Source organism: Neopelma chrysocephalum, unplaced genomic scaffold (assembly GCF_003984885.1).
Source record: "Neopelma chrysocephalum unplaced genomic scaffold, ASM398488v2 Primary Assembly neopelma1_62, whole genome shotgun sequence".
Lineage (NCBI taxonomy): Eukaryota > Metazoa > Chordata > Aves > Passeriformes > Pipridae > Neopelma > Neopelma chrysocephalum.
The window spans coordinates 9778259-9804252 of NW_020897719.1; the positions used below are offsets into that span (position 1 = coordinate 9778259).

A 25994-nucleotide genomic window follows, 5' to 3' on the forward strand; every position below is an offset into this window, starting at 1 on the left:
TGAATTTCACTGCACTGTTTCTCAGCACCACGCAAAAGGAAAAAAGGAAAAACATAGAACAAAATTTAAGCAAACCAGCTGGAAATGAATTAGTGTAACAGCAAGTATCTAACATAATTATAAGGATTTTTCCCCACCATAAGAAGACTGCATCCCACTTTACTTCAGGTTGTAATTTCTACAGGACTTTCCCTTCAGAATTATTCATTGATTGGTAAGTTTTCTTTACATTAGTGTATAATACAATTTACTGATTCAGACTCTAATTCAAAATACTTAGTGTTACATACCCACACTCCATAGTTTTCAAGGGCATCCTTGACATCTTCTTTTTCAGCTGATGATGACATATGAAAGGTAGATCCTGAGTACTCACCTACAGTGAGAAAACAAGTATTTTGATAAACTGTATAACCTAATTCTACTTATTTACACCTAGAGTGCATCTTGTATCATATTAGTGAGACAAATCTTAACACAAGTAACACATCCCCTCTAATTTGTGAGCTCCTAGAGAGAAAATTACCATAATAGAGATTTAAGATGCATCTGTGTAAATTGCTTTCTTCCAGGGCATTTTAGCTTTTAATGTATAAAGGAAATTTCCTGGAATTCACTACAAATGGGCACAAGTAAACCAATCTTGTTTCTTAAAGGTGTGTGATCTCAATTTCTCTGACACACTGTGTGCTATACAGTAACTAGTTATGTTCCTCCAGCAATTTTAATTTCCCTATGTGTTGTGCACAGAAAATCATGAAAAAAATTAAAGCTTTGGAATCTTATGAGGCCCCAGCTTTACTCTATGCATGAAACAAATCTGTCTTTAGACATGGATCTGGACTGTTGCAGGAGACATGGATGGGACACTAAATGAAATACAAACTTGTGTGATGTTTTGACCTGAACATTTCTCTCATACTAGTGAAAACTGGATTCCACTCTTCCCTCTCTCGGAATTTCTATATAATAGGGGCAGTCACAAACCTCTCAGAAGCAGTCACTCTGTCTAGGCACACTGAAACAAACATTAAGTAACAAATATTAAGAAAGAAACAAGTCCCAGCACCTCAAGTGTGGAATCTAAACACAAGAGATGGAGGCTTTTCACTTTAATCACTCTGCACCTCCTGTCCTACTCCATAATTCTGTGATTTCTATGCAACAGCCTTTCTATGCACAAAGTTTCGCTGCTAAAGAGAGACACAATACCCTTCCTACAAGAAAAATTAACAAGACAGAGAAAAATAGGTAGATATTATCATAAAAATACAAAATAAAGGGCAGAGTATTAATGAGTCACAAGGCCAATCTCACTTCTGGCATTTTCTGCTTTAGGGGACTAGTTTTGAAAGCTTTCATTTCTTGAGGGGGATTACAAGCTTAGAGTTACAACTTGTACGTCTGAACTGGGAAGCCAAGCTCTTCAGTCATTCATATAGGTCTCCAGAAGTCGATTTTAACCCCAAGTCACACAGCGTGAAATAACAACCTTCTCCTCCCACCTCAGTCACTGCTGGGTAGAATTTCCTAGATTTTTTTGTAGATTTGGTTTTTGAGCATTTCAGCACAAGCTATTTCCCAATACGAAGTAGTCATTAGTGGGTTGACAGCACTTATTTCACAGGTTTGTTATGATGATGTATTGATGACTGTGATGCATTGCAGACAGTCTGACAAATATTAAAGACAATAATAACAGCAATAATTAATAATTATTGAAGGATAATGTTCTATAAGGAACACAGGCATTGCCCCCTTTTTCTTGTTTTCAACATCATAGAGTAGCTTTAGACTTGACTCATCCTTATAGCTATCCCAATATCAAACTGTTTGCTGGTGCAGGTGAAGGTTTCGACCAGGAGTAAAAACAGAGAACGGATGTGCTGGTGGCCAGGGAGCATTTGTAGATAGCACCATAGAAGTTACTGTAGAGAGTGACATAAATTATAGCAAGACTGCTATAATCAAAAGAAGACAAACTCCTATTCAGTCTTGCTCATCAGTAAATTCTTCAGTAGCAGCTATTTGAGTCTGAAATCTCAGTCTTCAGATAAGATTTCAGGGTCTTTGGAGCTGATAAGATTTACTTCACATAGGGCTTAATCAATCTTGAAATTTCTCTATAACGGGCACAGAAAAAGGAAAAAGGCAGGAAAGACAAAAGGCAACAATGTCATTCCATCTTCAGAATTCAAGTTCTCATTGTGTCGGTAATTCTTTTACCAGTGATTGGAAAAATAATTCAAAAACAAACTGGAAAAAAACAAGAACTCTCATTAGCTGTTGAAAATAAAAGTTCGTCTCTTCTTGGAGCAGTGATTAAGGAGTCTATTTTCTGTGTTATTGGCAACTGTTTGTGAAAGAGGGATAACTCTTAACTGTTGAGATTTTTTCACTTTTAGCATAGGGAGAAATTTTTAGTTAAAATATTGGTAGAACACTGGTCTGAAGCTTCTGAAGAGCTTGCCATAAAAAAAATATTAAAACCTCCCCCCCAAGTAAATTAACCAGTATTTTTGCCAGTCATTTATTATCAGCATGTATTTTTATTAATTGATACCTGCAGTGGGGTTAAATGAATCTGGCTTTGTGCCTAACACAAATCACCGTGCATACAAAAGATGCAAATTCCCCAGCTTTTACTCTGCCCGTTCTCTAGCTGACATTAAAAGATGACTTGTAGTGTTCTTTCCAATTAGCCTTTACCTCTCTGCTGTCTTCTGACATTTCCCTCGTCATAAATTGTCTTAAAAAATGACTTTTTCCAGATGAAAGTGCAATGCAGCTACCTTCCTGCACTGAAAACATGAGAATACCACTACTTAATTTTGACCTAAAAATAGATTTTAAGAAGTTATTACTATGAGTCAGCAACATAGTAAATAGAACGGGAAATTTCATCTCGTTCAACATTTAATTGTGCAAGATACTGTACCTATTTCCCATATTTATTAAATAAACTTGTGAATGATAACACTTAGCCCTTTTAGAGTTAGAAATATTTGTGCTTCAGGAATAGTGATGCTTTGCTGAAGCAATTTAAATTGCTTAAATTCAAGTTCAAATATAAACATTTGAAAGAAATTTTCACATGGACTTTTCAATATCAGATCTTCAAGATAACACATGGGTAAAAACCAACATGACAAATGATTAAAGACACACAGGAAAAATAGCTGACCTGAAATGAGCTATGGAAAGGCAGTCTTTCAGAATCACAGAATCAAGAATCAGCCAGATTGGAAAAGACCTCTGAGATCATCGAGTCCAACCTATGACCACGTTGTCAACTAGCTCACAGCATTAAGTGCCACATCCAATCTCTTCTTAAACTTCTTCAGGGACGGTGACTCCGCCACTTCCCTGGACAGCCCATTCCAATGCCCAATCACTCTCTCTATAAAGAACTTCTTCCTGAAGTCTAACCTAAACCTCCCCTGGCACAACTTAAAACTTCGTCCACTTGTCCTATTGCTAGCTGCCTGGGAGACGAGACCAACACCCACCTGGCTACAACCTGCCTTCAGTGCTTGTAATATTAAAAAATAGTATGTAAATTGGAAGGAAAGCAAACTTCAGGACTGCCTGAAAAGGGGAGATGACAGCATGTATGCCGGAGGAAGCCTACATCACAGAAGGGTATTTTGTGTTGAATGGCAGACTACAGGAGGGACCAAACACATATACAGGTGCATATTTCAGTAGACCACCTGCTTCCAGAACATCCTGCTAGAAACATTGATTTAATTTTAGGAAAAAATTCGCAAGCACAACGTGTCTGTTTATAAAAGAAAATTACAAACAGATTGTTACAATACCTTCAATGTCCTCGGCATCTTCTAAACCAAATTCCTGCAACAGATCTGCCAAACACAAAACAGATGCCTTGCTAAATACTCCTAAAAAATTATGAAGCTACATCCAAAACCACTTGAAGAGAACATTACCTGATTTCTGCTGTCTGTTTTTAGGAGAGGTTTCATTCATTTCCAAAGCAGATTTGGGAGTCTTCAGCTATGAAAGACAATTCAATGATAAAACACCAAATTCAAAGTAACTATGTACTACTTAATGAGCAGAATAAGTAGTTAGTCTGATATGAAAAAATACTCACCCGTGAATTGTTGGGTTTCTCAAAAAAACCTGGAGGTGAAAAATGTTTTGGAAAACGTTATTTAATTGTGGATATCTTTTACTCCATTCAACATCAATGGTTTCTACAACTAAGCAGAAATAAGTCACAAGCATTATTTCATAAAGATTACAATACCTAACATTCAATTTACCTCATCGTGCAGCACTTGCATTAGTATACAAGAAAAGAACAATGCATATTTCCCATCTTGCACCTTGGATTTAAAAAATAATTAACACAGAACTAAGTCAATTTATGTGAAGCAATAAGGTCCTGCTTGTTAACAGAACAAGATCAAAATATTTAGTCCTTTTGAGGAACTGAATCCTGTTTTCTAAAATGATTATTTCAAAAGCCAAAGCTGGTCTGCTGTAATGAATGATCATAAAACAGCATTATGACTGTGATTATTCTACAAGTGCTTAATATTGAGGAGTATTTTTCTTTCCATTGAAAGCAGGAGTGCAGACACAGAAACCTCATATATGTGTAACAAGGTAAGAGCAAGGTAGTCCTCATCAGATTGTTGTGGTTTAGCTTGCAAGGGAACAATAGAAACAAATGTTGTTTAGTTGTAATCTACATTTATAGCACAGTTCCAAATATTATTTTTTTTAATTTTGCCCAACATTGAATCATTTCTAAACCCACAGAATCTACTGCCCCATCTGTATTTCTCAAATGCTCTATGTTAGTCATCTTACAGACATCTTTGAGTCCTCTCATGAAATAAGTGTATGAAATGTTACTAAACATGGCTCCATGGTAAAAATTTTGTATTTTAAAAAAACCCAAACTAACATTAAAAAACAGCATTTCATTTCACTAAACCTGGTCATCTAGCAGGATGGAAAGACCTTAGCAAGATTACCATAATAACCTTTTACCCTCTTTTCACACTGATGAGTACAATCATGCAAAGCAGACTTCCACAACAAATACTTAACAACTACATTTCAAGCTCCTGGGAGTTCATAACGTTTTGCTCAAGATGCTCAGGAGACAGTGTCACAAACTACAGGCAGAAATCCTCAGCAACAAAACCTGAACTTTTAATCCTATTTTAGCCCCTACGTACAGCACAATAAAAAGCTATCAAAAGTTGAGCTAGGAGGAAAAAAAATGCTTAGGCAGATCACAGCTGTCTTCCACTGCATTATCATCCGAGAAAGTTAAATGTTCAGAAAGGGTCAATCCTAAACCACATACCCTTTCATCACTACGCAACAAGAACTTGAACCAAAAAAACTAAAAACACGTCCAAATAATGCAAACAACTTCCTCTGCAAACTGGTCAGCAAGCACTGTGATAAGGCATTAATTAACAGTAAGCATTCCACAAGTATAGCTCACACCCACATCATGACAGCACTTCTAAGGCAGACAGTCATAGAAGTTCACTTCAGCCTATAAAAGCTTACAGACAAACACTAGGCCACCAGGAAGTTACCATTGTTGTGTTCCCCTGAAACAATAAGGGAGCATACTCCGTGTCTCTCTGCAGCTGGGAGCAACACACTGGATGATACTTTTCTCAGACTTTGAGAATCTGCCTGTATAACCCAAAACACATGAATGAGAACTGGTACAAATGCATTTTCAATCATTTCTATGCAAAAAGTTCCTGCTTAAGTCAAATTGTCTAGCATGACATCAAATATATTAGAGATACAAAAACCTTTTATCGTAGCCTTGGAAAGGATGCATAAAGACATAGTATCCTGGAAAATCACAGCATTTGTGTCTGTTTCCAGATCTTAGGCAAAAACTTTACAACTCATCTAAACTATTCCGTCACACTGACAAACTGGACAGCCACAGAAGAGAATTAATGTGGTAATTCAAGATGCAGACTGTGAACCAATAGCTGCAGGTCTGCAGTGAACCAATATTTCCACTGAAGTGGTACCTGACATTCACGTTTGTGCTGATCTTCCCTAGGCGTGCATCCTGCAGTAGTGAGTGAACACAGTGCTATTCTCAGTCACAAGGGTCATTTGGGCTGGTCAAAGACTAGCAAGGCAAAGCTTACAGCTACCTTAAAAATAATAACATTTTAGTCTTGTAGTTTTAAGAAAGGCATGGGAAGACTTCATTTTTCCTCATAAGAAAAGCCAGAGTGGGGTAGCTACAGACGCTGTTCATTACCGTGAACAGAAAGAACTAAAAAGGAAAACACAGCCAGCATGTGTGGTGTCTCTGCTGAACATAACTTTCAAAAAGGGTCAGGGTACACTACAAGAGGTAGAGAGGATTTGTTCAGAGGTAGGTAACTGTCTAGGTTGTAGACCACAGAGGCAACCGCCAATCAGGTCAGAAGACTAGAGATGTATGGTGAAAAAGCATCAATGCTGCCAGCCTCCGGAAAAAGGTCAGAGTGTTTTAAGCAACAAGGAAGTTCACTACTTCAATATTATATTAGAAACCGAACTCAGAGGCCAGTTGCTATGAGACCCAAGCCGTTGGCTTGACCTAACTTCACCCCAATCCTAACTGAACAGCTGGCCTAGAATGGAAATATTTAAAGGGTCCCTCAGTTACAAACATATGGAAAAAGCAGGAAAAGAGGAAATAAATCTTATCAACAGTAGAGCCCAAGCCAAAAGCAAGCTCTCAAGTGCTTCTGGATCTTACTCCTACCCCCTGCAGTGGGAACACCCGTGTCCTTCACACAAAGTACCTCAGAATCCCAGGGAGATTCAGCATCTTCCTCTTGCTCTGCTCCCACTGCTGGCAGGGCACCTACAAATCAAGCAAGAAGTGAGATGCTTGGGTGCTTACATTTCACTCTTTTTCCCCATCAGTCAAGCCTTGCATCCAAAAGATGCAGGTTCTATTGATGAGGACAAACTAAGAAGTGAGTTTCATTCAAGAGTGTGGGAAGATGGCTGGTGGTAAAAATTAGAGGAAACTGACAAGTTATATTCACATCCTCACAGAATTTATAATGGTACGGAAATTATGGGGTAAAATGCAGCTGCTATTCCCTCAATGGAATGCAGTTGGCATGTTCCATGATGATTCCCCACACAACAGTAACCACTTGCTAAGAGCGATGGAATGGAGGGTGGAGTGGAGTGGTGGCACCATGGCCAGGCTCTGTGGAAATCCCTGCAGGGAAGGAAACTCAGTGGCACTTTGCAGCTGATAACCCACATAGCACCTGTCAAGAAAGACAGAAGATGTCCTGCTGCTGAGCCAACAACTGTGGCAAAATCTCTCTCCTCGGATGAACTTGGTTTATTAAAGCCTAATTGTAATATTAACACACACCTCCATCCCAAAGTTATTCACCTCCAAGGTATGACCACTCCCCCATGGGTACATGCTCTATATTTTTTTGACTGTATCTTTAAAAGCGAAGTGAGAGAATTTTACACCAATCAGTAACAAAGGTATTTAGGACTAAAGTCACTCAAGTTTCACCTAAACATAAAGCAATAGTTTAAAAGTAAGTTGAGAATGGAGGAACAGGTAGGGAAGACTCCACCGTAACTGATGGGATCAGTTGATGGGCTGAACCTGTAGGGAGTCTGTTGGGTAAGAACTGCACTCTACACACACTGAATACTTTTACTGGGATTAGAGCTTGTCTGTGTATTGCTTTAAAAGCGTCTCTGCAGTCAGATACTATCACCAACGATCCTTGAACCTTAACCTGTCACAGTTTTGTATTAATAAAGAGTGTTGTGCAAACTGTTCGAGTGAATCCTTCACAGGTGCTGGCAGTTGCTGGCAGTGGGTAAGACACTTGAATAAACTGGGAAGACCCACTGAGGGGTTTCCCTTATGCTGTTGGCTGAGCCCCCTGAAATGGGCAGTCGAATTACCCTCTGATCCAGCAGGACTGTTCAGTGATGGGTCTCCATAACAGGACAAGGTCAGGCACAAGGGTCTCGGCTTTCCTGGGGCGCTGACAGACAAACAAAACACTGAGGGTTGAGGAAATCTCCTCACACTAAGGGTCGAGGAAATCTTCCCTTTTCACGTGATAAAGTTTCTTCACACACAGACACTTCATGGTATGCCCCTTACATAGCCAGTTCCTTTTCCTTCCTTTCCAGCAGAAGATGGCTACGCACAACAGCTGACACAGCTACAGCCAATATCCAACTTGTTTGAGTAACATTCACAAAGAGACTCCGGTATGCTGCAGTCCTGTTGTGTACAGAGTTTAGGTCACCTCTCTGCAGCCTACAGCTCCAGAATTTGGCATTTACTATCACTTTCCACTGTACAGGGGGTACCATAGAAACACTATCCAAAGCATCCTCACACTAACATCACTAAAGACACCAAGAAACAATGTTTCTTTTTTAGAATTACCAGGAAAGATCTTCTTTGACAGAGTTGTTACACTGCACCTTCCCAGAAGCTGGGCACCTAAGCACTGCCTTTTAAAAACACAGTAGAGGCTCACAGCTCACTTACCCAAAGACACAAAGGCCGTTTCTATTTCAGAGGATTAAAATTCGAACCTCTTCTCCAGTAAGACAATTGTAATGTTCAGTCTCAGTGGGTTCTTGGCCAGATTATACTATCTTATTTCTCCGTTTTACACAACTCCATTAGGTAAAACAGATTCAGGATTCAGTTGTGTAGATACATACACAAAAAGAAGGGGGAAGGAGCTGGAGACCAGTGAGGGCACCCACCCCAGAAGAAGCAACTGCTGGTTCCAGCCTGGACTCTGACTACTCACACCATGCCAAAATGCATGCCTATGGTAAAATGCATACAGACAGATGAGCACGTAGAGACACAACAGACACAACAGTTGAATACAGCAGGTTCTGCCAGGCAGGCCCCATGTAGCACTTGATCACCAGCTACACGTGCTCTGGTAACACCTACCACACCAAGCTATTCTCTGGAGATGGACAGTGGAAATGATGCCTTCCCCTCCTGCACTCAGACCTCAGGTAAGTACCAAAGTGCTCAACTCTGACTAGGCTGGTAATGTTTTCAAGCATAGACAAGTGTGGTGTTGGAGAAACCTCTACTTTTTAAAACTGGACAAGGTGAGGCACTGGAACAGAAGAAGTGCTCTCAAGCTTGACTCCAATCTTTCCCAGGCTTCAGCCAAGAGCAATCCCAGCTTGTCAATCTGACAGCACCGGCCAGAAAAAAGGGAATACTACGGTCACACACAAGACACTCTAGTCCTCCTCCTCTTTTTCGCCTGCTCATTTTGTTCAGATCACTTCAGAAGGAACAAAGCAAGAAATCAAGAATGGCACTTGGTTCTGTAGAAATAGATACATTTCCGAACAATTTGTAACAGAAAGCTAGAACTCCTTTCGCTAGGAAGGCTTTCTGCCTAAATGGTAACTCTTTCTCAAAGGCAGTTTCAATGCTTTCCCTCCCCTGCATAGCAAGAGATGTTCTCAGCCTTGCTCTCTGGTATGCAAAGAGATAACACGTTTGCAGATATGTACAAGGCTTCCTTGGGCCAGAGAGGGTGGGGGAGAAGAGAGGGAAGATACAAAAAGCATTGGAGGAGGCAGAGCATTCCCTTTGCCCCTGGAGGCCTTGATGCATGCAACATCGTAAAAAAGTGGTCCTTGCATCTGAAATAATCTTTTTTTTTAATCCTTCCACTGCCTCGGCATTCTTGGGAAGAATACCTGCATATGTTTACCTCACACTTCATACAGCATTGCTTGGAATACAGTGCTACAATTTCAGTTCTTCAAGAATGAACGAAAAAGAACAAAAGCTGCTTTCCTTCTCTGCCAATACCCAATGGGATTCACAAGCAAGGGAAAATTTCGCTATCTCAGAAGTCAATCACAATTTTAGTTAATTTTCTGTGCATTAATATTTGTAGAGGAAGAATTGGGATCAGTAGGTTCTAACTCATTTCTCTCACCCGAGTTGTCTTTTGAAGCATTGTGGACTTCACAGATATCATTACAAACAGAATTTTTCACATCCTCAGCAACTAGCTTTTCGCCAGTGTCTTCCTTCTCCTGCTTCTCAACTTCTTCTTCCTGTTCAGGTGATTCTTCCTAAAAGAGATCAACTAAAGCAGCTGAAAAGAACAGAAATAAGCATTGTCTTTGCTGTTCCTCCATCAGCAATTCCTCAGGTCAGCCTACCTCTAGCTTCATTAAGTTACATCATTCTGGAACATATGCCTTTTCTTCCCCTACTTTGCTCCAAGGAAAATCACTAGCTTCCTGCTCTCAATCTTATGCAAATTTCTTTTTGTTTCCTCACTTTCAGCCATCGCACCATGCATTTTCCTAAACAGCAGTAAATCTTCACAGATAAGAACTGTACATAGAACTGAGAACATTCTAACTGATTCCAGAGTCTACTGCCTATTCTTTTTCCTGCAAAACCATATTCTTATAATAAAGAAACCATTTTGGCTAGGAGTAAGACATTATCTAACGTTAAAAATAGATGATCAAAAGATGCATATATGTGAAGAATACATATTAACAGAAATCCAGTTTACCATTTGTTTCTTACCAAATTACCCTTAGGAAATATCCTTGTGATTGAATCATCCCTATATACTTACTTTGCTGCTCGAATGAAATGCTCTCAAATTTTCTTCATGTCTATTTAAGTGCAAGTTTTCACTTTCTTGTTTCAGTGGTTCACAGATTTTATCACCTACTCCTTCATATTGCTCTTCTTCAGTATCTTCATCACTCACACGTTCAAGAATGGCAGAGCTTGGTCTTTCACTTTCAAGTCCTGGATTTTTTGCTGCTGACCAAGAATTATTACCACTTTCAAAGTCATCACTGAAGCTTGACTTTTTCTCCTTAAGACCACAACTATTTGAGAGAGGGGGAGCTATCTCTTTTTTCCCGTCTGTCATTTCAGAGTCTGCAAAACAGAAGTCAGCATTTCTGTGAAACTTCTCCTGAATCATGCTTTTCCTGTTCCAACTTTCTTGTGTATCTTGCAAATTATTTAGATTTTGAAAGACAGCTTGTTTCGGTACTGACCTGCAAGACACTTCATTATTCATGATCTTTGGAGACACTGATGTTTTATTTTCTTGCAACCTTTCATAAAACCCAGCTATGAAAGACACAGGAGTATCAACAGATTCCTCCCCCCTTTTCATCATGTTCTTTACTTATTTTTTCATCAATGCAGACAGCACCGGTTCCACACTGAGCTTCCTCTTCATACTTAGCTTTCCTAATATACTCTAACTTCCCATTAATTTCCCCTTTAGGTTCCGTTTTTTTCCCCTGCTCCTCTTCCAGTATTTCACTAGACTGAGCTTCTTCATCTTCCAGCTCTTCCTCCTCCTCTCCATCTTCAGTAAAATCTTCATCATCCTCCTCCTCTTCCTCCTCATAATCTTCATCACCATCTCCATCGTGATTTTCATCATCATTTTCCTCCTCCTCCTCCTCTTCTTCCTCTTCCTCCAATTCTTCTTCCTCCAGGTTGCTTGCAGCTGAGACATCTTGATTAAACAATTCTTCACTGTCTCCTTTGTTCAGGTTTGCATCTGATGGGATTCGCTGTTTGAGACTTTTCTTTGGTGACTTAGGACTTTCAATTCTAGAACCACCATCATCATCTTAAAGCATAAGAAAAGGGAAAATGCGTGTGAATAGAAGGAGTTAAGTAAACAGCAATGTTATCAGATTAATGCACAGGAGAGGAGCCATCTAGGAATGTCTGGAAACAGAGACAGGTAGGATGGAGGATGGAATTTATGAGGAAAAAAGGCTTAAGAGAAGATTAATATCTTCATTTTAATGACTTATTTTATCCTGAATTATTAAATGCTATGTTTTCAAAATGCTACTTTTCTCATTTACTATAGCAAAAATTAAAAAAACAAACCCAAAAACCTACTTAGGAAGTCTACTTATATATATTGGTATATCATGCAACCTTTTCCAAATAGCTTACTGTTTTTCCTGAACTGCTGTGAAGCATTCATTAGCAGTGTCAAGTTTGGCTTCTGCAGCTTCTGTAAACAAAGATTTATTTAAAAATTTTTTAACAACAACAACAAGAAATCCTTTGTTCATATCAAATCTTGAACAGTAAATATAATCAGACTGTCCTTATGATAGTGGTGGCTTCACCCTATATTTGTAACTACAAAAAAACTCCTCATGTATGCAATTCAGGGAGTATTTCACACCGAGCAAACTAGCATCCTTCTGCAAACTGCTTCCAAAATTATGTTTGCATGCATATCAGTTCTAAAAATCTGTTTCTGGTATTTATAATACTTAAGTAAAATTCAGCTATATTCAAGATAGCAGTTCCAGCACGCTTACTTACAAATGTGCACTACTCAAGTAACTGTTAAGATCCTTAGACTTAATGCAAGTACACTTAGCAAAATACCCCTAAATTTCCAAATCATGGCAGAAAATGCATAATTTCTATTTAAATCAGTGCAAGAAAATGAAATCATGTTAAAACTAAACATGCTTGCACCTCCAGCATTACAGAGTGGGTTGAACTATCATGCTCCAGTTCCTCATCACTGCAGAATTCCAGCACAACAGAACAGATGCTCCAGACACCACTCAGAAGTTGATAATTCTCCAGATCATTAGTAAAATCAGTAGGTGTGAGAGCTTGTAACTGACAAAAAGAATACTACCCGAGCGTTCAGACACAGAGGTAGAACACGCAGCATGAGATCACATGCAAGCACAGAATGTCATCTTATAAAAGAAAAAAGATGACCCATATGAGCCATCCATTCATTAAGCACTCTTGAGGAACCTGCTGAGGAGGAAAGGAGAACTAGGTGAAGAAGGATTTATGTAGATCTTGATAAGTAAATGTCGTTTATCAGTTAGGAATCTATCACCAAATTTACACAAAACAATAACAGTGTTTGGAGAAGAACAGAATAGGTTATGGAGAAGAACAGATTAGGTTATAATAGTAACTTAAAAACTTTTAGGGTCTGCAAATCTGACTCAAATGAACAAGAACAAATAAAACTACATGGCTGTTTATCTTGTCACCTACTGCTCTTTTGCTCCAAACTACAAATATACTGCATGCTCTGCCCCAGCTACGGGTCTTTTAGGAAAAACTCATAGCAGAAGAAAGGCTGGCAGGACAGAGATTGTTTCTAAAGAGAAAACAATATTGGCTAGAACAGCAGCATCTTTCAATCCCAAAGAAAACTTGCCTTCAAATCCCTTATTTTTTCAGGACATTTTTCCTGTAAATGCACCATACCTTGGGGGTAAAATCGAGTTCCTCTTCCTCAGAGGTATGCCAACTGTCATCGCTTCCCTCTTTCTCAGAGCTTCTTGAAAAGCAAAGCAAAATGAGTACTATGTCTCTCAAATAATTCCTCAGGTAACTGTTAGGTACTTTTAAAGTCTCACCTTATTGAGTCTCCTTGGGAAAAGTCATCTGTTGCTGTTCAAACATTAATTGGCATTAGTTGAAATTAGATTGGGCACATTAAAAATTAACTAGTACATATAAACATTTAACATGGACAACTCTACAGGTCATAATAGAATGATGCTTCAGGTAGTCAACTCAATACAAGGTGGCATGAATGAATGCATTTCCAAAACAAAACTGCTTTTTCAAATGACACTGAATTAAAAAGAAAAGAAAGAAGAGGGGAGGAGAGGGGAGGGGAGGGATATATGCCCTTTGGACACTTATACCTAAAAGTTTAAGAAACATGTCTAAACTTCAAAAAAAAAAAAAGAAAAAGCATAGCAGAAATATGCTATGTTCGTTAACACTGAACAAAATGGTGGTGGTTTAGCAAGACATTAAATAAAAGAACCTCCAAAGTATTCATATTACACATGAGTACACATCACATGCAGAGATTTTACTAATTGAAGCAGCATTATGCATAACATTATGCTATATACTATGCTATCTGCTGCTTTACCCAGTTACAGATTATTCTGAAAAAGTAAAGAAAATTAAAAAGCATAAAGCTTATTCTCAAGTAGAAGAATCACCAGCAGTTCTCTACACTGCACCAAAAAGGGTGCTCAGCAGATAAAAGGGGCAAAACCAGGGCATTCTATACTATGCTCCAAGCTACTTGCACATAGGATCATAGGATAAATCAGGCCAGGGAGGAAGTCTCTTAGCCAACCGCCTTCTCAAAACAGGCTCAGCTATGAGGTCAGGGAAGGTTGTTTAGGGCTTTATCCAGTCTGGTCTCAAACACCTCCAAGGAGGGAGACTCTACAATGTCTCTGTTTTACTGTCTTTACTGTTCCCACATCCAATTAGAAACTCATTTCTATTTATGCCTCTTGCATCTCTTCTCCTGTCACTGGGAAGCACCTGGCTTCTTCTCATATGTACTAGAAGCTGCTGCTAGGTCCCCATCAGTCACGTCTTCCCTAGGCTGAAAAAGCCTGGTTTCCTCAGCCTGTCTTCAAAGGGCAAGTACTCCTGCCCCTGATGAATGTGATGGCCTTCCACTGAACTTGCTCACTGTTGAAAGACCAATCAATCTCTCTTGCATTGGAGGCTCAAATTATACCCAGGGTGCTGGACACAATCCAGCAAGTGCCAAGCAGGAGTGGATAATCACTTTCCTCAATCTCTTGGTTATGCTGCTCTTAATACAGCCCAGGACACAGGGCACTCTGCTGGCTCATTCTCAGCTCACACTCTGCCAAGACCCTCTGGACTTTCTCAGCAAAGCAGCTCTCCAGCCAGGCAGTCCCAGCATGTTTTGTAGCGATTGGGTTTCCTTTCCATGTGCAGACTTTGCAGTTGCCCTTGCTGAATTTTATAAGACTGGCCTGACAGTTCATTTCCACACGCTGTCAGGGTACAGTGCCTCTGAATGGCAGCACTGCCCTGAAGTGTATCTGCTGATCCTCCCAATTTAGGGCTATTTGCAATCTTGATGAGAGTGCACTCTAGCACATCACTGATGTACTAAAGAAACCTGAACTCCAGGAATCCAGATTGAAGAATGCTAAAACCTCTCAACTGTCAACAGCTAAGATGAAATAAAAGGGCTCTGCAATTCCCAAAACAGAAGGGAAAAACAGAAACAACCTTCACATAGTAGCTATTTCAGCTATTTCCTCAAGTTCTTGATAACTAATTCTTGTTAAATATCATAACAAAATGAAGTCGCTTATAAATAAGAGACTGGTGACCTTCCAAAGAGTTGTACGATGACAACCAAACTACGGTCTTGTGCAGAATCGTGCAAGGGAAAAGAAAACAAAGGCATATCATGCCTGAAGACATCTCCTCTACTAGCAGTAAACCACAAATGAGTACGCAAATTTTGTCTGTTCTAAAGACAGGGCTTATGTGGGAATTTTGACAAGTACATCTCCTGACCTGCACTGGGCTTTTGGACAACAAAATACAGTGTATATATCATGTAGATAAACCCTAGAAGCTGAAATCTTCAGTGCAAGGACAAGCTAACAGTTAAAATACCAACACAGTCTCTAATTTTTAATGTTTCCTATTGCAATATTTAAAAAATATTAATTAGTTGTAACAGTTTTCTGTTATCTTAATCAGTACCAGCAGTTTAATCTACCTGCTAATATCCCAAGCTGAATAAAAATCTGCCTTTTAGAGCTGGGCAGACAGTGTGGAGCACTCAGTTATCACTCTTGATAGGTGACTTCAGTTATATTTTCAATTAGTACAGTTATAATTCATCAAAATGGCTGAGTCAGTTTTCTGAACTTTTGCTTTCAATGAATAATAACTTGAACCAATGATCACGACCAGGTCACATTGTCCTTTACAAGGCAAGAGAGGCAAAGTTCATGAGCTAGCTTTCAGATGAACTCTGACTACTGTAGAAATGGGATCTAGAAAAGCAGTCTCTGGGGAGACTGTTTCTACTTGATTTGAAGTCCCTTTCAGACTAACAGAAGAACATATGTAAAAATAAAATTGTTTATTACCACTAATGACACAAAGCAAATGTTAAATTCAATAATAAAGAACCAATGCAAAACATGCAAACAAACAAAAAACACTCAAAGGCTGCTCTCAAATACAATTTATAAAACCAATACCATCAACATAGGGACCTCCAGGATAATAAATATCATAGATGTGTTAGTATTTGGATATAGTACAACACATTTCATATTTGAAATGCTACTGTATAAAATACCTTTCCTTGATTTTCCTGTTCTTGATGTCTGGTTAGGAGATTGTTGAATTCCTATATCCATTTAGGAAAAGGCATGGAAAGGACAGACGAAATAATGACATCAGAACAAACTGAAATTCCCAGAAACTTGGAAAACATAAGCAGTATATCAAAGCAGCTACAGCAATGGGAGAATATACTGTGACTACCAGCCTACTCTACAGTTTTAAGTCCTGGAAACAAAAGAAATCACAATCTATAGAACTCTACTCTTAAGGTACAGGGTCAAACAGTAACTTCATTTACTTGCTCCATGTAAGACATCCATATTTCAATATTTTGAAATACTGAAACAAACTGTGAGAAATTTACTCTTCTGACAACTTTAGTATTTCCCTCAGTTTGACTATTCCTTGTCTAACACTGGCTGCCAACGCAATTCTAGAGTGCTTTATACATGCAGCACACAAAAGTCCTTACTCAAAGCATCCCAAAAATCTCTATGTGCCAACAACTAAACTTTGGCTGTAGACTATCCAGAAATTTGAAGGAAATCTTGGCTCCTAGTACTCACACCACCATGCAGCTCTGAGCCATTATGTCATTTACACTCACTCAAGTTACAGTTTTAGCATGTTTGTTATCCCTTGCTAAAAAAGGAACCCAGTAACTTCTTGCCTTAATCCAGCTCACCTGAAAAGTTGTGTTGATGTCTGATGCAAACACACACCCCTCAACCTCTGAAGATAGGAGTCCTGCTTACATTGATCTGACCATGCTGAACCATTCACACAGAGAGCCTATGTCACCAACCAGAACACAGACCTGACAAGAAGTCACAGTGTTCCCCCAGGACCAAAATGGGTGAATTGACTAGTGTGAGTATCATGCATGTGTGCCTGTATGTGTGCACATCTGTGTGCTGTGGAACAGAAGCTCAGAATATAAATCACTGTGCAACTGTTCTACCCATCCTGTTTAGTAAAATTTTGTATTTTAAGGCAACGAATGGTGTAGTTCAGTTATTGCAGCTACCTGACACCAAATTTCTTCACAATGTTGAGAGCAGAGTCCTGCCTATACTGATTTTACCACACGGAATGAATGTAGCAAAAGGACTCTTATCAAAAAGATACATTTAAAGAGTTAAGAAATTACCTTAACATGGTTTCTCATCCCTTCTCCATTTCTCAGTTTTCTTAAGAGATGATACAGGACAACTTTTACTGACTTTGGGAGATACAAATCACACTGAGGCACTTCTTTTCTAAGAGTTCTCTGCTGAAAACCCAACAGTTTCTGTAGGGACTCAGGGAAACGGAAAAGGAACAACATGCTAATATACCATGTAGTAGCTAAAAAAAAAAATCTGACTGCTTGCCTCTAGAAAAATTGGACAATTATTAGTTTTTGCCAAAGAAATTCCAACTTCAAATCTAAAAGTCTGTCACTCCATATGCTAGGGCTGGGCCATTCATTTGGAGATATTTGCAAATCTGTCCGTGATTAATAAAAAAGTGCACATTCTGACAAAAAGAGGGTAAATATTCAAATAAGCAAAAGCTAACTTCTTAAATATGCTGACTTGCACATTAGAGGGGAGTATTTTGAAAAATGATCCCAGAAAAATAGTAGAGAAGAGCAAAAGAAGAGAAAGTAATTCCAAAATGGGTTTCTCTGTACTCTCAAGATCATTCCAGCTTTTCCTCTAACAGAGACTTCTAAATCTGTTACTGCAGCATATCAAAGGGACTCTCCTGATGCAGGATCTACCTGTGCTCTGCATGTACAAGCCAGAGACTGCAAAATTAATGCCAATAAATGTTCCCTATATGCTACTAATCTCTCAGAGACACTACTACCTGTACCAAGACCTTTCAAAAAGAAAAATTATTTCCTGCAATCTACCAAGAAACTTCACAAATCTCCAACTAGATCAAAGCAACTGTTCCTAAGTCAAAGCAACAAAGTTTGACTCTAAATTAAAATCCTGTATCTGGGAAAAGTCAGCGAGGAAAAATATCCCATATTTTGCTTGTATTTCTTGACATATTTAAAAAAAGGAGTTACAAACTGTATTTAAAGGAGTAATGAACAGTGTTTGAACACTGTCTTCTGCCCATTTGCCACATAGTTCCAATATAACATCCTTAAAAACTCAGAAAGAATAAAACCTCTCACTTGTAAGGCCTGAGATGTAAGGTACAAGACAAACTATTTCATTTGTAGTATGATATTAATTTTCTAAGATTCCCCTAGGGCTCTGTGAGCTCATAAACGTAGGCTAGATTTTTAAAACTCACTAAACAACTGAATGATTTTTTGATCACAAGACAATTTAATTGTTTTTCTGAATCATAAGTAAGTTTTTTTAAAAAAGTATTTCATAAAATTACTGAAAGAAAAGCTTTATTTTTATTGTAAATCAAAACTATGTCCAAGACAATATAGCATACACAGACTCTGCAATGCTACTGCTAAGAAATTTACTTTTACAATATAATTTTTCCTAAATATGTCTCTACAGCACCTACACAGAAACAATTGTAAGTAATGCTGAGAAACAGGGTGACTTGCTAAAAGGACCTTAGTGCAGATGAAACTACTAATATTAAAACAAAGACACATAAACTCCATGAAAGATACAAGACATGTATCTTTCCCCTAATTCCTCTGTTGCTTCCCAACTACAGAGAGAGGAACAACTATTAGGGATGAACCTACCGCTTTTGTAATTGGATTTTCACAATCTGAATGGCCATCTATGGCTAAACTGTACATACCTGAAAAAGAAAAACACTTCTGCCTATTTTCTTTCCTGTTGCCCTTCTCCCCCTCTCTCAATGAAAACATATAGATGGGCAATCGCTCAGACAGAAGGCAACAACCTTAAGAATCGGACACGTAGCACACAAATCAAATGCTTTCGCAGCCTGAAGAAGCACCTCCAACTAGCAACAAATAAGCACATTCACAAAACTTGTGCTGCTCCACCTGATGCTGAGACTAAAATCAGTGGTGAACACAGTAAGCATTAACAATACAAATCCCCTACAGAAAAGACCTTAGTGATTTTCCTCTTGAGCTACTCCACAGTTAAGGATCCTACCTCCTCTGTCCACAGCAGGTGCGCCCAACGTAAAGGCAGCAGCTCCTGCCCGCTGCGGAGTGCCAAGTACTGTGATGCCCTGTGCACCGCCTGCAGAAACTTCTGTGTTTTCCCAGTCTGCGTATTCTCCCAGTTGCTTACTAAGACTGCATACAGAAAGAGAAGAAATATATTTGATAAAAAATAACCATATACTTGCATATACCATTTAACAGTTTACAGCCACTTATTATCCATCCCACACATATTCATAGCCATATAGATTCATATACTCATATGCACTTACTGCATGACTGTAACATACATCAATACTCACTACAGTCACGTTCAGTCTAAAGATGCATATTCAAACCTACAAAGTTATTAACTCCTTGGTACACTTATTTCAGCTTAGCTTTTAAGCACTCTTAACCACTCTAGGGAAGAAACAACCACAGGTACAAAGCTATGCATAAGAGGAGTAAAACTGTTCAAGATTTTAACAAAAGGGATATCATATCTCCTCTGAAACAACAGGTTGGTAGTTCTCGGTTGTTGTAGTGGAAGCCAGTAAGGACAACAGTGTTGGGAGGGGGAGAGGGCTTACATGTGTTTCAGTCTGCCAAGTTTCACCTCTGGATAACTGTAGGATACATTGGACAGATGTGGGCTTAGCAACAAAACTTGAAACTAAACAGAGAACTCTGTGTAGAAATTTTCCTCAACTTCCAAACTAACATGAGACACTTGAATGATACATACCAGAAGACAATGAGGAAATGACCTCAAGTTGGGCCAAGGGAGGTTTAGATTGGGTATTAGGAAAAACTACTTCAATGAAAGGGTTGTCAGGCATTGGAACAGACTGCCCAGGGAAGCTGTTGAGTCACCAGCCTCGCAGGTATTTAAAAGATGTTGTAGATGTGGTACTTAGGGACATGATTTAATGATGGGCTTGGCAGTGTTAGGTTGATGTCTTCACTTGATTATCATCTTAGAGGCCTTTTCCAACCTAAATGATTCTATGAAGACATCACTGAACACTGAAGACAACACTGAACATCACACCATCAACACAGGTCTCAATACACCATTAAACCTTGGTGCTCTTATCAAAAATGATCAAAAGCCACACTGATAACTGACAATTTACTCTAGTAATAAACTTTAAAATTTACCTAGAATATCCATGAATAACAGCATAATCCTCAGCTGTCCATCCATTAGTGTCTTTGTGGGAAACATCAGCACCATACTGAAGAAGAACTTTTATCAAATTAACCTCTCCCCCAGAAGCAGCAGTCATAAGTGGGGTTCTGAAACATCAAAAATATGATATGGAGTAGATCATTTCACACAGAAAATGTAATTATTTTTATTCCTGTTTGCCCTCAAAAAAGTATTCTCCCCATTACTTTAAAATTAATAAAAGATAAAGCATTTTTCATTCAGTATTATGAGAAACAATAAAATGGAAGAAGAAGTCAAAACAAATGTTTGATCTTCAAACAAAGCTTCCACATAGACAACAATTACATACAAACTCTGCTGCTATGCAGGAGATGGTTTTTCAAATTGAGACAATGCTGCTTAGCTAATGGCAGGTTTCCTGCCAGAAAGGCCATCACAGACAACACCATCTTGCAGAAAACATCCACCGAGGAATGACAGCAAGCCACTGAGGTATGACCCACTTCCACAAGTCACACAGAAATAAAAGCTTCTCTGGGGCTACCTGGGTTTTTTTCAGAGCTCATTCCTATGCCTCTCATCCATCCAACCTAAAGAATACTAAAGAGACCCATGTAGAGTTTTGAAAACCCCTCACCTTTCACACCGATCTCGAGCATGCACATTAGCTCCTTTTTTAAGAAGAAACTCCATTATCTCTTCATGATGTTCGGAGACAGCAAGAATAAGTGGGGTATATCCCTCCTAAAAGGAGGAAGTTAAAAATAAAAGTAAAAAAAATCTTCAAGAAAAACACGAATGCAACTTTTTGAAAGAACTTCCTCAACAAATAAAAAAACCTTACCTTATTTTGAGCATTAATATTGGCATTATGCTCAAGTAACAGCCCTGCTACAATGGTATTAGGAGATAGGACAGCCAGGTGAAGGGCAGTGTTGCCGTCAGCATCTGCCAGATTTGGGTCAGCACCATGCTCTAGTAGAATAGCCACACATTTTTCTTGCTGGCACTGTACTGCCTGGGAACAAAGCACAAAAAAGGAAAAACTTCCAACATTTACCTTTCACTCTGTTACAATTCCCCCAGCTTCCCAATACTGGGAAATAAGAGCACCTTCAAAGATTAGCTAACATATGCCCTTCCACACCAATCACAATATGCATTTTTCTACACAGGTCTAAATAAAGAATCCTGCAAAATACATAATTTAGGGCATAATCAATAAGCCTCACTTACAAGAACATAATACAGTCCACATACCTTCATCAGTGGCGATTTGTTATCATTGTCAAAAAGATTTAGCTTACACTGGTTTTCTACTAGATGTGTAACTACATCCACATGGCCGCTTGCACAAGCGAGATGCAGAGGCGTCCTAAAAATTAAATAAATTAAATTAGCACAGACAGCCATAATTTCAGGCTTTGATAAATGGATATGACCACAAGTTTCACTCTGCACTAATTTTGAACCGCATTGCTGTAGGTAGGTCCTCTATATTTATGGAAGCTCAACTAACCTTTCAAATGTTTTAGTACCTTGCTGAGAGACAGAGGGACATCATCTCCCTGGTGGGTGGGAACACAGAGGGAGAGGTACACTGATTAAATAGCAGGTGACACAAACTCAGCAATTTGTAAGGCAGATGCTCCTCGTTAGAGGGCAGCTGATGGGCCCCCTCCATAGCAAAGAGCACGAGGACAAGAAAAACGCGCAAGACTTGTGATATCTTATTACAGACGGAAGAAACTGAAGCATCAAGGAAGAGCTCCTAAGAGCAACTACCACCAATTTTTTAAAAATTCCCATGCAAGTATGGAGGATCCTTACATCTCTGAAGAAATGGCTGACTGAGATTACTTGAAAGCTAAACAGAACTTCTAGTGAAGGAGTCCACAATCATCTAAAAGCTGCTACTACCAAGCACTAGGAAACAGGATAAACCTAAAGTGCCTAACAGCTCTGAAAACAGGAAAGTCTGCAGAAAACCTGTGGGCTCATTGCTGCCCTCCCAACCAAGCCTCTAAGCCTGCCAAGTGGAAAGAGATGGCTCTGCTTGGAGCAAGTCCTGCTGAGCTCCACAGAAGATCCACTTCAGGGAATAGGCTGGGAGAACATCAGAGTGTTCACAGTTGCCTGTCTCCACAAGAGACCTTCAGTAACACCAAAGCTGTTCTGCCACCCCCCTGGAGATCCTGCTCAGACTCAGCTCCTCCTGCTGCTGCAATCATACATTGATCAGCCATGGGGTAGAAGAGACCTACTGATGTCTGAGCAGCCACAAAACAACTCAACCAGGAGGCCACAGGGGAATAGCAAATTGATGGCACACACTTTCAAAGGCACCCGAGCCAACAATCCAGCAGCTACAAGATATGCAATGCTAAGCTCTAGAGTTCACTTTGACAGGCAGCTGACAGAGTAAATCTCTCTTAGAGATTAGTTTGACCCAGGATTCATGACTCGCCAGCATCATGCCTGAAGTGCTTCAAACTCTGTGCCGAGTTTTGCCTATCTTTTTCAGTAGGGCTGAAGGGTTTGCTAGACCACCTCTGAAAAGTCTGCCTGCTCCTAATTCATGCTGTTCCAAACACATTTTTTTGGAGGTCCTACGGGCTACAAGACCCACTTTATGGAAAGAGCCTGTAGGCATGAGACTTGCCACGTCCCTTATGGAGGATTTTGCTTTTGGAAATCCCGAGGAGCAGAACTGAGATATTCATATGAACAATGCACATTTCAGCATTTCAGTCATTGCTTCATAGGTTTCCTATTCTTCACTTCTATTTCCAATCATGCCTTTCAGTCCATGGAGGACATGATGAAGCTCTGAAACACAATTGCATCTCACAATCGTTCACACCACACATCACACCCACAAACACTAAGAGTAGGTGGGCCTGTAACCCTCATAGCTGGTAAAGTGTACAGGGGCTCCAGTAAACAGGCATATTCTGTCCACTGAATTCCTCTCAGGCAAGCTTTTCAGCACTGAGCATTGTCATGTCAAAATCATTGCAGTGCTTTACAGTACGTCCACTGCCTTGCCTCTTGTAAAATTTGTTTGGGGTTTTGTTTTGGTTTTTTACAGCGTGCTACTTTATTTCCCCAGTTATAACACTGATAATAGCTTGACACACAGAAGGAAACCTTTCTAGAAGAAACAAAGCTGTCTAGAGAATGAACTTACACACAAAGTAACCAAATTTCATATTAGGACCTGCTAAGACCCGATGACTATTTCCATAAATGCCATTGGGCATCCTGACTCAGGCAAATGGAGTCACAAAATGCACTCAATTCGCCTTAAACTGCATCTCCCATCTCTAACTGCATAAACAAATACTAATTGCCAACACTCAGGCACATAATCCACATTACCAAAGTGGATATTTACCATGCTCTTCCCTGCTTCTACAAATCTAGGTGTTTTTAGGGCTATAAGCGAGCTGGCCACCACAAGTACAGCCTTCAGGACAGACAGCCTAAGAAGCTGAGCTACTCTGCCAAAACCAGCATCTCTTCAGAATATCACAAAACTTTTGACTCTGAGCCTTTTTAGAAAAGGTATTAAAGGGTTGTAACATACAAGACTCCAAAACTTCAGCCAATTCCCTTATGCTGGATCACTAGGAACCATGCTGCAGACCAAGGCTTCTCCTGAAGACAGAATTGCCAAATACTTGCTGTGCGTGACTGAAAAACCCACACAACAGCACCTGTCAGAAGAAGCAGCTTTTCCTGCAAGTCACTGACCAGATCTTCCAATCCAAGATACTGATTAGCTGAGCCAAAGCCTCAGTGCAAACAACTCAGTGCAAACAACTCAGTGCAAACTGCCATCTAAAATCAGACTGGCTTTGGCTGCCACATCACAGTCACAGAAGGCAACTGTGCATGCAGCATCAATAAATATCATGTTTATTCTGCATTACAAGTCCTTCCTAACTGTAGTGCTTAACTTATCCTTAAGTTCCGAGGAACTTAAGTGCCTCTGAGTGAAGGCAGTGTATCCTTCTCGCCTCAACTACTGAACCTGCACGCTGAGCCCTCAGAGGTGCCCACTTTGACTTTGCAATTTGATTTCAAAGCGTGGCTGGACACAGGGCGTGAGGCTTTTCCTGCAACCCGCCTTTACCAGGCTGACAGCTCACTTCCACTCCTACGCCCCTAGGCAAGGGCACACGACTCCGGGAATGAGGACACTGAGGAGACCAGGTCAAAAAGGGTAAGGCGACAGTTGGATGCTTGGCCGAATTCACGGGGTTTCTGGCAACACAAGCCCGATTCCCACAGCCAGGCGAGGGCTGCGCTCGGCTGCGGCGCCCGCCCTCCCGTTCCTCCCAGCGGCGCTGCCGGCCCTGCGCCGGGGAGCTCCCGGGGGCTGCTGTAGGTGCACCTGGGGCTCCCGGCCCAACCCCGCGGCTCCCGCGCTTACCGCTCCGCCTTGTCCCGCCCGTCGATGCTGTATTTCCTCAGTCCCTGCCGCACCTGGGCCAGGTCACCGCTGGCGGCCGCACGGTGCAGCTTGCCCAGATCCTTCTGCCGGAGCTCGTAGGCACCGGCGGGGCAGGGCAGGGAGGCGCTGCCGGGAGGCGGCTGCCCTTTCCTCTTCCTTCCGAACCCGAAGATCCTCTTCATCCCGCGAGAGGGACGCGGGAAGCACCCGGCGGGCTGTGTCGGGCCCCGAGCAGGGACAGGGGAGGGGAAGGGAGGGGAACTCCCGACGGCGGCCTCGCCTCGGTGCGGTTGCTGCGGGGCGAACGGCCGGCGTGCCGGGAGGGGAGGGGCAGCAGCAGGGACCAGGGCAGCTCTGGCTGCCCGCGGACCCCCCCGCCCTGCGAGCCCGGCGCAGGCGCGGTCCGGTGGCGGCGGGAGGGCTCGCGCAGGCGCGGCCGCGGGAGGCGGTGAATTAACGGACAGAGTAGTTATCCCGTGAAATGCGTGTCCCGGTGTCTTTAGTGCTCCTTGAGGACTGTTACTGGGATTGGGTGAATGGGTGACAAGGGAACAAACAGCAAGCCTTAATACAGGAGGAAATGGGATGGAGGGGGACTTCAGACCTCGTCCCACTACGTCACCCATTGTTGAGTAAGTCTGGTCCCTGTAGCTGGACTCGCAAGCCGCAGATTGAAATGAGGATGGAGCTCTGGGTGGGAGCCCGAGACAAGGGGCCGTGAACTGCCAACCTTCGGGATAAGAAAGGGCACGACGAGGGGTGACGTCAGCCAGGTGAATGGACACGGAGAGACCCAGCAGGATCAAGGAATTGCTGACCCGTCGGATATCAAAGGAGATGAAGACCGGTGACGCCGGCGAGGTCGATGGACAGGGAGAGGCAGGAGCCGAGACGTGTGCGCGGGGAGACTGTGAGGGGACAAAGGCCCAGGGGTCCCTTGTGTGAATGTCCTACTCGGAGGTAACAGCTCGAGCTGCTTCTGTGTTACTGCAGAGGAATAAATGGCTTCATGGAACGAGACATCTGAGAC

At 40.8% G+C, this 25994-nt stretch overlaps 1 protein-coding gene across 1 annotated transcript in view; it reads right to left on the reverse strand.

The window, feature by feature from the left end:
• The window catches only part of LOC113966955 (ankyrin repeat domain-containing protein 26-like), a 54574-nt gene extending 29314 nt beyond the window's left edge, over positions 1-25260 (reverse strand). Inside the window, 19 exon segments of the mRNA XM_027682138.1 lie at positions 291-376; positions 3822-3866; positions 3951-4017; positions 4118-4146; positions 5589-5691; positions 6819-6880; positions 10011-10149; positions 10671-11219; positions 11221-11696; positions 12035-12095; positions 13337-13409; positions 13489-13522; positions 16248-16298; positions 19336-19481; positions 20493-20630; positions 21143-21249; positions 21350-21523; positions 21766-21880; positions 24944-25260. Of these exon segments, the coding sequence (XP_027537939.1) occupies positions 291-376; positions 3822-3866; positions 3951-4017; positions 4118-4146; positions 5589-5691; positions 6819-6880; positions 10011-10149; positions 10671-11219; positions 11221-11696; positions 12035-12095; positions 13337-13409; positions 13489-13522; positions 16248-16298; positions 19336-19481; positions 20493-20630; positions 21143-21249; positions 21350-21523; positions 21766-21880; positions 24944-25146 (2658 nt within the window). The 5' untranslated portion in view covers positions 25147-25260.
• Between the last annotated feature and the right edge of the window lie 734 nt (positions 25261-25994).